Raw genomic sequence first — 12,641 nt, 5'->3', positions numbered from 1 at the left:
ACTGCATGCATGCCGCAATGCACTGCCCTCCAGCACCATCTTTATTTGAGTTCAGATGAGTGGTTTTTTGTTTGGAGCTCAGACCCCACTGCTGCCTTGTACCTCAGTTCTTGGGCACATAACGTTTCCTTTAATCTCACCTGTTTTCCTACTGGGAATTTTTTTTTGGGGGGGGGCAGCCATGCCCAATGTGTTAGCCATATTATGAATGGGCAAGCCTCCTATGGCAACCATTGTGTGAGAGTGCCCAAGACACTCTCTCGAAATTCCAAATGTTTCCAGTGACCCATAAAGGCTGGGGACCCCTGATCTGATCCTTAAGCTTCCTAGAACTAGGCAACTTGGTCCTATGCAGAATTAGGCAAATCCAAGCAAAGGTGCCCATTTAATTTGATGGGCTTAAACACACCTAACTCTGCATGGGATCAGTCGGAGGTAGCAAACCTGTGTGCAGTTATGGTTGCATAAAATATTCTGCCTTTAATTCCTACTGTTATTTATTTATTTATTATTTATATCTAATGATGAAGGCAGTATACAAAATGTAATTTTAAAAAATCCTAATCTATAATAATAAAAGAGGATGCCTGCTTCTCTGTCCATCAGCACCATAGCACCAAGACCGTGAAACCTCGGCACCTGAAACTTGGCAGATATACTAAGGGGCCCCTAGGGGTGTGCACCTTGGGGTCATTTTGTTTTTAGAACACCTTAATTAATTTCAGTTAATTTAATTGTATCCATGTGGGGGTAGGCTTATAACTCTGTCCCTTGGCCTACGAATTTCCCCTGACTTCCAGCCGTAAGGACTACAATCTTCAGTACATCTTCAGCCACCAAGGGCAGACCTCCCTAATGAGTACGTAGTTTTGCAGTCCATGCAGTTGGAAGCCAGGGGAGGTTCGTAGGCCAAGGGACAGAGTTCTAAGCCTACTCCCTCGTCCCTGCTGTGGGACAACCCCCCTCAGGGGAATAGAGTGGACAGACCCCTCTCTGGCCCCATCTCCATGGCACCGCTTTGGCCCCACCCCACCCTGTCACAACTGCACAGCAATGCGTCTTCAAATCACCATGCACTGCGATACACTCACGTTGTACTGCGTGCTTCCCTAAGAGACTTGCTGTGCCCTTTTTGTTTTGCCATTACACTGAAATGCGCAGCTGTGCAGTCGTGTGGGGGTGCGACACTTCAGTGGCTGTTTTGTATTTGAGGGGCTCCTCCGTGTCTTTCTGACCATGAGTATTTTGTGCTTCTTCATTTCTGCAGCATCAGTTTGTCAGTTCCCCAGCTCGAGACTCTCGCGATGGTTCACACTCAAAACCGTGAGCGCTACATGCCTAGCCATCGCTCCGAAATGGTGGCCAGAGCAATGTTGTTCCTCCCCCAACCCCCCCCCCCCAGCCCCTGGGTACTGAGTCCAGAAGCAACCGCTGTGAAGATACAAAGCTGCAAAAAGGTGCGAAAGTGTGATTAAATAGATGAAAACGCCCCTCTGTAACTGCACAGCTGTGAAGGGATGGGGGAGCAAAGGGGCGTCACAGAGTGACACAGGCATTACACATGCCTACCACCCACCCACTGTAAGATGCAAAGTCAGTTCGGGGAAGGAACGGATGGCCCGCAACTGTGGGGAAACCTGCAGCACCCCCAAAAAATCGCAGTAGAACGACTCCTTGGAACTCCGCTTTTTCCAGGCGAGAACCACAGATGGCTGTGAAGTCGCGGCTGCATCATCTATCACAAGGGACCTTGCCTCGCACCCGCCCCGGTATAAATACCGCTCTGGTATTTTACCGGAGTAAAAGCCCGGTATAGGTGGGGCCTCTCAGGGAGCTACGGGGTTGCTCCACAGCGAGGGCCATGCTTAGGAGGGCCAGTGGGCATGGCTTCACTCAGACAGGGCGGGCACAAGGTGTCCAACTCTGACAGCTGTGAAAGCTTGCTTGAGGCCTTTGCTGTATCGAACTGAGGGCTGCTCCGACCTGTGTGGAGCCAGTTGCATTTGCTAGTGGGGTATGCAAGGAAAAAACAAGAGCGCCAGCAACATTGTGCAGATTATATTTCTATAGCAGAGCTGAGGAATCCGCTTCTCACAACTGACTGCTCCTGCTCAAAAGCCATGAAGAAATTAGTAATCATTAATACCTTATACCATCTGAGCACATAGCCTGTATCCTTTTGTATGAAATTGCCCAGGTCAGGACAAACAAGCTTCCCAGAACTGAATGCGAAGGCCTTCTGAAGATAGGAAATAACATGGGCAGAACTTTTCTCAACAACTGTCAGATGAACAGACGCATCAGCACAGTATGAGGAATTCCTGCAGGCAGAGGGCAAAATGGGGGTGGTGGGAGCATTCAAACACAAAAAGGGGGAACTGATCAATTTATCATTGCTTTTTATTAACCATATTTAACCATCTTAAATCAAATTAAATAGGAATACTAGACACTAGACTGTAAAATACGTTGGGCTGCATCCCGTGGTGGCTTTGTCTTTGAGTTTTTCTACACATGGCTGTTAATCACTGTATCTACTTTCGGTTCACACAAAGAGCTTTTCCTTTTCTACTTTTCTGCTACACAGTCTCTAGGTGGTGCTGTGCTATAGCAGAATATCAGAATGACATAAGTAGGAAAACACTTTTCCGTTTGCTTTCAGAAATAATACTCCATTTTCCCCACTCTGAAAAAAAGCGGCAGGGGAAGCGCTCTTAAAAAACAGAAGTAAACCTGGAAGATCACTACACTGTTTAAGGAACCAATTAACAACCATAAGTAAGGAATCATGCGTGCACAATAAATGCCTCGTGTAGAAAAGCTCTTTGTGCAAAGCATAAAACTCTGCTCACGCAGGTCAGGGCATCCAATTTTCACTGAATCCATCTCACTTGCCCTCTGTCTTTCCCCCACAAAAGCTGCTGCTTAGGGTTGGGGGACACACACACCCCATATGGCACAGAGGGTTGCTGTAGATATGGGGAGGAGGAAAGGGGAGTCAGTGAAAACATCAGGTGCCCCAACATGTACAGACGGAAGCACGTTCCACCAAGGCAAAACCATAATTAGATCCAACCCTATGGTTTGAATCCAGTTTTATTTATCAAGGCATAACTCACTTAATCCCCATTGATTTCAATGGTTTTACTCAAAATGTGACTAAGTTTGGATCTAACACAATGTATGTATTTTAGAAAACCCAGGGTGCGTCCAGAGGAGGCTTGTAACATGCCATCGTCCTGCCTCATTCACAGAATTTTATGGGGGCTCCAGAGGATGTAGTCTTCCACACATAACCCTCCCGTGTTTTGACACTGTTCCTTTCATATTTTTTTTCTTTACTACAGAAAATTTGTTAATGAAAAAAAGATGGCACCATGCCTTTTGAGTGGTAGCTCTAGCAACCCTCCGTCTGGAAGCACTCCCAGTCATTTAAAATATTTTATCTGTGAAAAAGATGAAACCAAGAGCTCTAGTTACAGGAAATATGATATTTGACCCATGGTAGAATCATGGGGTTCCTTTTTTGGTGTACATTTGGAGCAGTCCCAAATTTGTAAAATGACTGAAAGGGTACTAGAGATGAGAAGTGATACGGTTTTTTAAAAGACGTTTCCTAGTTTTAAAGCCACAGTAATAGTGCAATCCTACGCATGTCTACCTGGAAGTAAGCCCAACTAAGTTCAAGAACACTTACTCTCAAGTAAGTGAGAGTATACACGCTCTCAAGTAAGTGTGTATAGGATTGCAGCCTAAGAAGTACTGCACTGGAAAATAATAAGCATTCATTAATGTGTGTGAAAGTATCATAACATTTTGAAATATATACCGGAAATTACTTCTCTACGCTACTAGTTTATATTCGTTTACACCAATTAAACTGTCATGATTTCTCCCAAAGAACCCTAGGAACTGAATTTTGGTAAGAGTGCTGAAATTTTTCTCTCCTTAGAAGCCTTGAAAGAACTTCCCAGGTTGCCCTATTAAGCTAGCTTGAGTTTGTGATGTAGTTATTGTCCTCTATGTACCGAAGACCAGGGCCAAAGGAGTATTTTTCCTGCTCATTACTACTCTGGAATGATTTGCATGGATTAATAGGGGCTTCCAAGTATAGCTTTTTCACATGTATTTGTCCATGAGATTAATGGACAAAATATTATAACACACATGAAGTTATTTCAAAATTGGCCTCAATAGGTTGACTGTTTCCACCTAAAGTTTCATTCATATCTGCTTTGCAATAAGCGGCAATCCTCTCACCACCGATGATTGAAGCTCCCCTGAGTTCTGAAAGGAAGTCTTGCATGCTGTTCCTGACGCAGGTTTCGCTGAGCTCAATGAAGTAACTTTTGACATCGTTCAGTGCATTACAAGACCACAGGCTGATCACGTCCGTGTTTGTCTGTACAGCAGCCTTTGCAATATCCGCTCTAGGGACTGTTTTCTGATCCTGCAATACTGCTAGAATATTGCAGAGAGGATACTGGCAGCAGGGCTTTCTTCACTACCAAGGTACCTTCCCCAACTGGATTACAACTCCCATCAGCCCCAGCCAGCATGTAGTCCAAAATATCTGGAGGGCACCAGGTTGGGGAAGACTGTGGTAAAGATTATTTACAGGGGGATACGTTTTCCATTTCTCAGTAAGGCTATATTATAATGACCTCTTGAAAGCACTGGATGATGTAAATCCAAGCAGCTTAAGCATCACTCATTCAGCCTTCATTCTTCCTAACTGGTGGAGTAAATGTGGTGGAAATTCCTGGTGGGAATTTAGACACTTTTAGAGCCTTTCTATATGAGGCCTCTATTGTGCACTTGGGAGTCCTCACTCACTGTAGTTTGCAGGTGCTTTACATGACATCCTCCTCCTCCAGCGCCTCTCCCGTGCTTTGCAACCATTTTAGTGTGTTTTTTTCCTACCGAGGAAAGTCTGGTCTATGGCAGCACGGAACCCATGTATTTGTGCAATTCTGCCAAACCACAGCACCACCTGATGGTGGTGTAATGGAACATATAGAAAGACAGAGAAACAACCCCCCCCCCCGGGAGAAAATATGTGTAAAGGAGCAGATCTTAATCCCACAAAGAATCTGGAAGCAGAGGCTTTGGCAAAGTTGCAGATTAAAGGCCTCGTACAGAAAAGCCTTTAGCCTTGGAGTGCTGCAAGGACTAGGGCAGCTCCAGACACTTAACAAGCAGCAACAATGGAACCACACGTGGCCAGCGCCTGAGACAGGGTCCCAGTTCTAGGCAAACATCCTGAACTGCCCCATGGGCAGCTGAGGGGTGCTGCTGCTGAAATCCCCATACTCTCACTGCTCACAACTGACTGGTCCTGCTCAAAAGCTGTTGTGGCCAAACCCCACCACTTGCTGCAGTCTATTGCCCAGAATTTGGGGGACCTGCTTTTTTATTACACACAGTACAGGCACTAAGGGCGCAATCCTATGCAGATAGGCGGCCGCCTCCGAACTCGGAGGTGACCGCCTATCCAATGCAGGGCAGGAGACACACAGAGGGGATCATTCCCTCCGTCGTGCTCCTCCTGCCCTGCATTTTCAGCTAGACAGCCACTTTCAGCCGTCTAACCACGGGAGGTCAGAGCAGTGGAGGAGGCTGCCGTACGACACATAGGATGTGTCGTACAGGCATTTCCACCCTCCCTGCCCCGGAACGCCCCTTTTTGGCCGTTCTGCACTCCTCCTGCGAGTGTGGAGCACAGGGCTTCTCTGCGCTGCCTACAAGGTAGCGCAGAAGGAGGGGAAGGTCGGTTCTCCTGGAACCGACTTTGGAATGCGGGCTACGAGGTTGGTTTCCAGAAAGCAAGATATCCTATGGCTGTCTAGCCGCTGACTAGCGGCTATAGGATTGCTCCCTCCGACTACTATTTGAAGAGGAACATTCATGTGGAGTGGGCAGGGGAAGATCATGTGTGGGGAAGAGATCCTCTTTACCTTCCTAATTTCCCACTAAAAATCACTAAATTATTTAGTTTTATTTATTATTATTTATTACTGCATTGATATCCTGCCTTTCTTTGAAGGAGCTCAAGGCAGAACACATGATTCTCTCTCCCTTCCTCCACCATTTTATCCTCACAACAACCCTGTGAGGTAGGTTAGTCTGAGAAAGTGTGACTGGTCCGTGGTCACCAAATGAGCTTAATGGCTGACTGGGGATTTGAACCTGAGCCTCCCCAGTCCTGGGCCAACACTCTTAACCGTTATGTCACACTGGCTCTCTGTTTTACCACCCCCCGGGGGGAAAGATACAGGTACCCATATAGTGTAGTCCTGCTATTACAGTAGCCTTCTCCAACCTGGTGACCTAGATGTGTTCAACTACAACCCCCATCATCCCCAGCCACAGGCTGCACCTCCTTCAGGGCCAGTGATGAGTAGAAAGTAGCCACATGATCCAGAAGACTCAATCAATGCATTTAAGAATGATATAATCTGATATAGAGCTTTTCTACACGAAGCTGTATCGGCTGTATCTACCTTTGATTTCATCACAGAATTGACATCAGAGCACTAAATGAAGAGGGTTTCCTTTCCTGCATTCCTGCTACATAATCTCTAGGTGGCACTGTGGTATAGCAGAATAGGCCAAATATACAAGAGGAAATTGTGCTTTCTTTAACTTTCACAATTAAATGCTGCATTTTCCCTGGGGGATTATCATGGGAGCTGAAGTCCAACATATCTGCAGGGCAACTGGGTGGGGAAGTCTGCCCTGGAGTGTATCTCAATCTGTTGTCATTGTTTACTTAAAACCACAGCATGCTGGGAGAGGAGCTTTAATTCTCCCCTCCCCAGCTGTGACTCCTCCCCTGGTACAGCAGTTGGTGACAGGAAAAAAACTATCATTGCTGCCAGTGGGATCTTTTTTACTATAACTAACTGCTACATGGGGGAGTGCAGGGATTTGGGGGTCAGTCACAGCTGGGGAAGGAAGAATTAAATCTGTCCTGCCAGTGTGCTACAGCCCCAATCCGGACTGTCCTCCTGTACTTACTTCTGAGGTCTTTTTTTTAAAAAAAACACCCAACAGATAGTCTGATATACTACATTTTTAATGTAACATGTAGTTTGACCATCAGTCTCAACAGAACCGGAGTGAACTATTAGTTAATCTCATGTAAGTGGGTGAACATGGCCTCAGATACAGTTCAGCAAAGTGGACCATATGTTTAGTCTCTGCTGTATAAGGAGATTTACCTCCCAAGACGCTACTTCTCTGATAATAGTTGATAAAACAGAGCTATCATGTCAGACACATTACCAGGAATTCAATCGATCTTTTAAACTTGGCTTTATAAATGGTTATGTTTTCTAAGGTTGTTTTCAATGTTTTACTACTGTTTTGCTATGTTCTTTATTTGGTTATGGTTTTTCATTTCTGAACTTTTTGTAAGCTGGTTTGAGAAAGGTGGTGTAGAAATACAATCAATCAGTTCAATAGGTCTCCAGAGACTCTTGCAGAAGATCAGTCACATGCCTACCTTCGAGTGCAGATATACTGTCCAGAGTCCTCAAGAGAGGCTGGTAAAAACCAGAGAGCATCACCTTGTGAGAATATCTTTTCTCCTCTGTATCCTTCAGGGATAAGTGTTGCTGAACCATTTTTGTACCAGGTGAGGTTATGGGGCAGATTGAAACCATCTGTGTGTCTGTATCTGAAAGGAGGACATTTTAGGACCACAGGTTCTCCTGTCAGAGCAAAGGTAGGCCTGAAATGCAGGGTGCGATCTTGGCAGTTATCTACACAAAAACAGAATGACTTTGTATTAAAGAGAAGGAGGAGGAGGAGGAGGAGAAGACACAAGGAACAGAGAAGAAAGAACACTGGCATGTTCTAACCCAGGATTTTGCCCAGCTGATTATAGTTTTCACCTGTACTTTCCATGTTCTGGATTCGGAAGGCAGAAGTGTCCAAGGTATTAGCACTGAAAATATACAGGAATCTGGGCACCATGTTCCACAGAAAACAGGAAAGAGAAAAATGATGAATGGCATACTGAAACCTGCAAATGAGAAGAAGGGTGTCATGTTCTCAACTAGTGGCAACCAACCTTCTTGGCAAGTGTGCCACAACACACAAGTATGAGACAGTGTCACTCTTGTGAGCATGGAAGTATGTATGCAGTACCACTCACACTCTAAGCCTTGGACCTGGTTTGCCTCTAGTCTACTGAGCCAGGGAGATCACAGAATCATAGAACAGTAGGGTTGGAAGGGGCCAAAACATCGAGTCCAACCCCCTGCTCAATGCAGGAATCCAAGTCAGAGCATTGCTGACAGATGGCTGTCCAGCCTCGGTGATGATGGGCTTCTTGCTGTCCAGGCTTAACTCAAGGCACTCGTGATGATCTACAATGCCTTAAATGGCCTGGGCTGAATATTTCAATGGGATTGTAACATCCGTTATGTTCCAGTGCCATCATTTTTAAGATTGACACAAAATGCCCTTTTAGGTTTCCCATCTGTGTGCCAAGTCATGACTGCTAGAGTAAGCAGAGAGGTCCTTTCAATGGCTGCATATCAACTGTGCAATACCTTCCACTGGTGACTCATCAAAGCATCTTCCAGAAGTGGTATCAGACATACTTGTTCAAGCTGGCTTTTGGTTCCCCATGACAGGGAGGACTGGGGTGTTTTATAATTGGAGTTTTATTATTTTAACTTGTTACCCCATCCCCAAAGTCAGGGGTGGGCACCTTGTGGCCATACAAATGTTTTGGCCCATAACTCCTGTCAGTTCTAGCCAGCATAGCCAATGATGAAGGAGCATGGCAGTTCTAGGGCAAAACATCTGGAGGGCCACAAGTTGCTCACCATGTACTTAGAATAGGACAGGTTATAATAAAACAATCTGAATTAGTTCAGCTATTTTGACATGAACCGTATTACTAATACAATGAAAGTTCCAAGTCCTCTCAACATGGGGAACTTGGAATTTGCAAGGTTCTATCTGATGAAGAGGGGTGTGGGAATGTGTATCTGTATTTACCACCCTTTGCCATATATTTATATTATTTTTTATCTTAAAAGTCCTGTGACCTCCTGAACTCAGTTGACCTAAAGCCAGATGTTTCTGGTCTTGCTTGCCGAGAGGCTTCCAAAACACTGGCTTTTAAATTTGTCAACACAAAAGATCCTGTTACCCATGCAGTCAAAGTTATTCTCGCAGTTGTTATGAACAAGACCAAAGCTTTCCTTAGATCATGCACCACTTAAAACTATGTTTGGGGAAAGACAAAGAGGATCAGGGTCTATTTCTCTAAAACTAGTCTTTCAGCAAGTTAAAAGGTTATTCAGCATTTCTTGCTCACGAAAATGCTTCTTGCTACCTAACTGTGTTTTCCTAAACTCTGCAAGGAAGAACCTGCTAAAGGATGTATGAATTAGATTCGTTGTTACCTAATTTTTAGCTGCCTGAGCAAGCCCCTGTGCATCAGCTTTAACAGGAGGTTCTTCGGTGGATTCAGTTTTCACGTTCAGCTGTGACTCAAATAATTTGCGCACATGCGCGTGTGGAGTGGGCAGATGCCATCGAGGAGACTGGCTGTGCTGCTGTGCTCCAGGAACCTCAGCTGCCTGGTAGGCTGCTGCACAGGACCACATGAAAGCGATGGCAGCCCTTGGGAGTTGCTGACAAGGCCCAATAAACTGGGCGATGGCATCCGCAATGAATACGCAGGAGCCAAGACCGTCCCATTTGAAGAGGAGCTGTTCTGCTGCACATTACTGGGCATGCCAAAGGGGGCGGCAGAAGATGGAGGCTTGGAGCAGACAAGGGCTTGATGGCTACTGTGCTTTCCTAGCTGCCTGTGCTTCTGAACCATCTTCATTTATACAGGTTCATCAGGCGGGAGAAGAAATCAGCATGTGAACAAGCAAAACAAGACTGTGTGGCTATCTTCAGAGAGACTTTCGGTTTAGTGGCTGGTTTTGTCCTTTATATATGTTATTAATGAGGCATTTAATAAATGAAGGAAAAACAACAAGAAGATTTTATAGCTATCTTCATATAGATTTTAAGTAACTTTACTGGCTGGTTGCTATTGTTGTTCTTTCATTTCATTTATTAAATGTCTCATAAATAAATGGTACAAAACATAACACAAAAAATACAAATACAATCCCAATGAAAACAACCAGCAATATAAAACTAATAAGCATGCCAATACAACTAAAACATTGTTGTTGTTCAGAAAATTGTTTTCTAAGCCAAAGCGAGCCTAATGCTGGTCCTATTCAGTAGCAATTGCACATTATCTTGTTCCTGTTCAGTCTTTTGGAAGCATGGAGACCTCTCCAGCCTCAGTGGCACCTATCCTGTCTCCCACCAAGGCCACTGTTGCTCCTGCTGTTTCAAGGAGGGGACTTCTTTTTGTTCAAGGGTGCACGTGTCTCAGCACCTGTATACACAGTGAGCATTAGTGGAACTGCCATGGCTTTCCCAGCTTCTGCAGTGAGTCCAGAGAAACTTCATGAAACTGACAAGTGCAGGTGTAGAATAGTCTTTGTCAGTTTCACTGATATTCTTTCAAAAAGATGAACAGCAGCAGTAGCTGGGCCCAGACAGGTGGGATTATACATATTCACCGACAACATAGCCAACTGTCTCAGGTGAGTTAACAGTGCTACAATCACTTCCCTCCTAAAAGCCATGGAAGGCGGGATATAGATATTTATAAATAGATATTTAAACCCAGTGTATAAACCCTTGAAAAAAAAAACTGAGAAGACAACAAGGAAACCATGAAAATGCAATAGTTTGGGATGAATGTCCTCTGGATTATCAGGAATAAAATGCATTAGTGAATGGTTATAATGCCAGAGAAAAGAGCTAATGTGGAAGCACACAAGGAGCTGAGCTTGCTTGAGTGAAAACGCAGTGTGCAAATCTCATGCAGATGTACAACTGGAATTACACAGACTTTTGCTAAAATAAATACTTAGTAGTCCCCCATCCACATGCATAATAGCAATTCTGTGCTCCTAATCGGCACCCAAAAATTCACTGCAATCTTTTAACTTCAGAGGTGACCTTGATCCATCAGTCAGGAAGCCTGGAAATGGAACATTTACATCTCTGCTTGCAATAGCAAACTTGACGTTTTTTTCTCTGTCATGTGCATTCATTCCATCAATCAATTTAGGTGAAGCTACAATTTGAAAGAGGAACCAGCACTCAGGGATTTTTTGACCTCTTAAAATGGACAAAAACAAATAATTCTATCCAACGCTGAAAATTCCTAATGTCCTACATGAACAAAACAAAACTAAAATACTAGTGGAGACTTCCATTCCTTGGCTTAGATCAGAATTTAGAGTCATATCGATTTTAACATAGTTCCATGAAGGCTTCAGCATACTTATCATTATAGTTGTTAAATAGTGCAAGAAGCCATCAGCCAACATTCTCCTGGTCCTTACTTGATTTCTCTAAAAAGATGGCTAAACATTTGAACAGTCCATCAAACTTCCCATCATTCATTACTCAAGCTATCTCCACAAAGTTGCATTCAACTAATCCAAAAATCACATTTTCCCATGCCCACTTACCTGTACGTTCTCATTATTTTGTCTTGGAATTTTTCAAAGATCTGTAAAGTAACCTTGTGTTGTAATGGAAGTGGGTATCAGTAGATGGTTTTATATGGAACTCAGAAAACCCAATGGAAATTTTCCCAGATTGCCCAATCAAGTTTGTTCAGAAGAAGAAAAATGTGAAGAATGCCTTATCCAGGTTCTGTGGCTATTGGGGGGAAATCAATATGGACCATGTGCAAGTGTACTGCTCAGAACAAGGGGAAATGACTGCTAATATATATGTGACTGCAGTTCCTTTTTGTGACGCTGCTAGTTTCCAGTGCGGGAAATAATTTGCAACTAACCTCAGACAACTGAGTGGCTTTGCTATTGTCAATCAGGATTTCAATGAAGTTGAAGATACTCTCATTTGCAGGGCTGTCAAACAGTTAAAGAATGTACCAAGGTCTCAACAGAATGGTTGTAAATAAATGCCTGAAAATGTGCAATGCAAATTTTTGTCTGCAAAATGTTTGTTATGTAACCCGATACATAAACATTCCATACCTAAGCCCTCATAGAAAGCCATCTTCAAGCCCTGGAAGAGAAGAAAGAGCAAATGTGAACTCCCGCCCTATTCAAAAGGGTCATAAACGGTCTGCAGTGTGAACCAGAATTGAGAAATAAGTTTCAGTTTAAGGGGTTTGAGAAAGAGGATTCAGCTTAAAACTTTCCAAGGAAATAAATGTCATTAGACCCCAAATGACTCATAGGCCTTTGAAGTGTAAATGCCTGGAGCAATTGCACTGACAGAATAAAGACATTTTATAACGTTTTTCTCGCCACTTATGTTTCTGCAAATCATGTGGGAATTGTGCAGCTGATTAAACATCTTGTTTGCTTTGTCACGAGCAGTGACTACCTCTGGCACTTCTCTCTCATAAGCAATTGCTGTCATTGGCTGTTTTCTCATGGGATTGTTGGCACTAAGCTTTAGGACTGATAAGCAGTGTCAGACTTGGGAGAGGCCTCCAAGACCATCGAGTCCAACCTCCTGCTCAGTGCAAGAAGTCTGATTCCCAAGCGGTCTCCCATCCA

The 12,641-nt window shown here is 44.1% G+C and overlaps 1 protein-coding gene across 1 annotated transcript in view; it reads right to left on the bottom strand.

Annotated features, from left to right (window-relative positions):
* Positions 1–11,801, bottom strand: part of IL1R2 (interleukin 1 receptor type 2) — a 32,502-nt gene extending 20,701 nt beyond the window's left edge. Inside the window, exons 1-4 of the mRNA XM_084841787.1 lie at positions 11,577–11,801; positions 7,899–8,029; positions 7,508–7,766; positions 2,147–2,321 (exon numbers count right to left, since the gene is read on the bottom strand). Of these exons, the coding sequence (XP_084697913.1) occupies positions 2,147–2,321; positions 7,508–7,766; positions 7,899–8,029; positions 11,577–11,590 (579 nt within the window). The 5' untranslated portion in view covers positions 11,591–11,801. The remainder of the gene's footprint in view (positions 1–2,146; positions 2,322–7,507; positions 7,767–7,898; positions 8,030–11,576) is intronic.
* Between the last annotated feature and the right edge of the window lie 840 nt (positions 11,802–12,641).

This window comes from Heloderma suspectum, chromosome 3, assembly GCF_057233095.1.
Source record: "Heloderma suspectum isolate Gila_16-S chromosome 3, 16-S_ref, whole genome shotgun sequence".
Classification (NCBI taxonomy): Eukaryota; Metazoa; Chordata; class Lepidosauria; order Squamata; family Helodermatidae; genus Heloderma; species Heloderma suspectum.
This window is presented reverse-complemented; position numbering and strand designations above follow the sequence as displayed.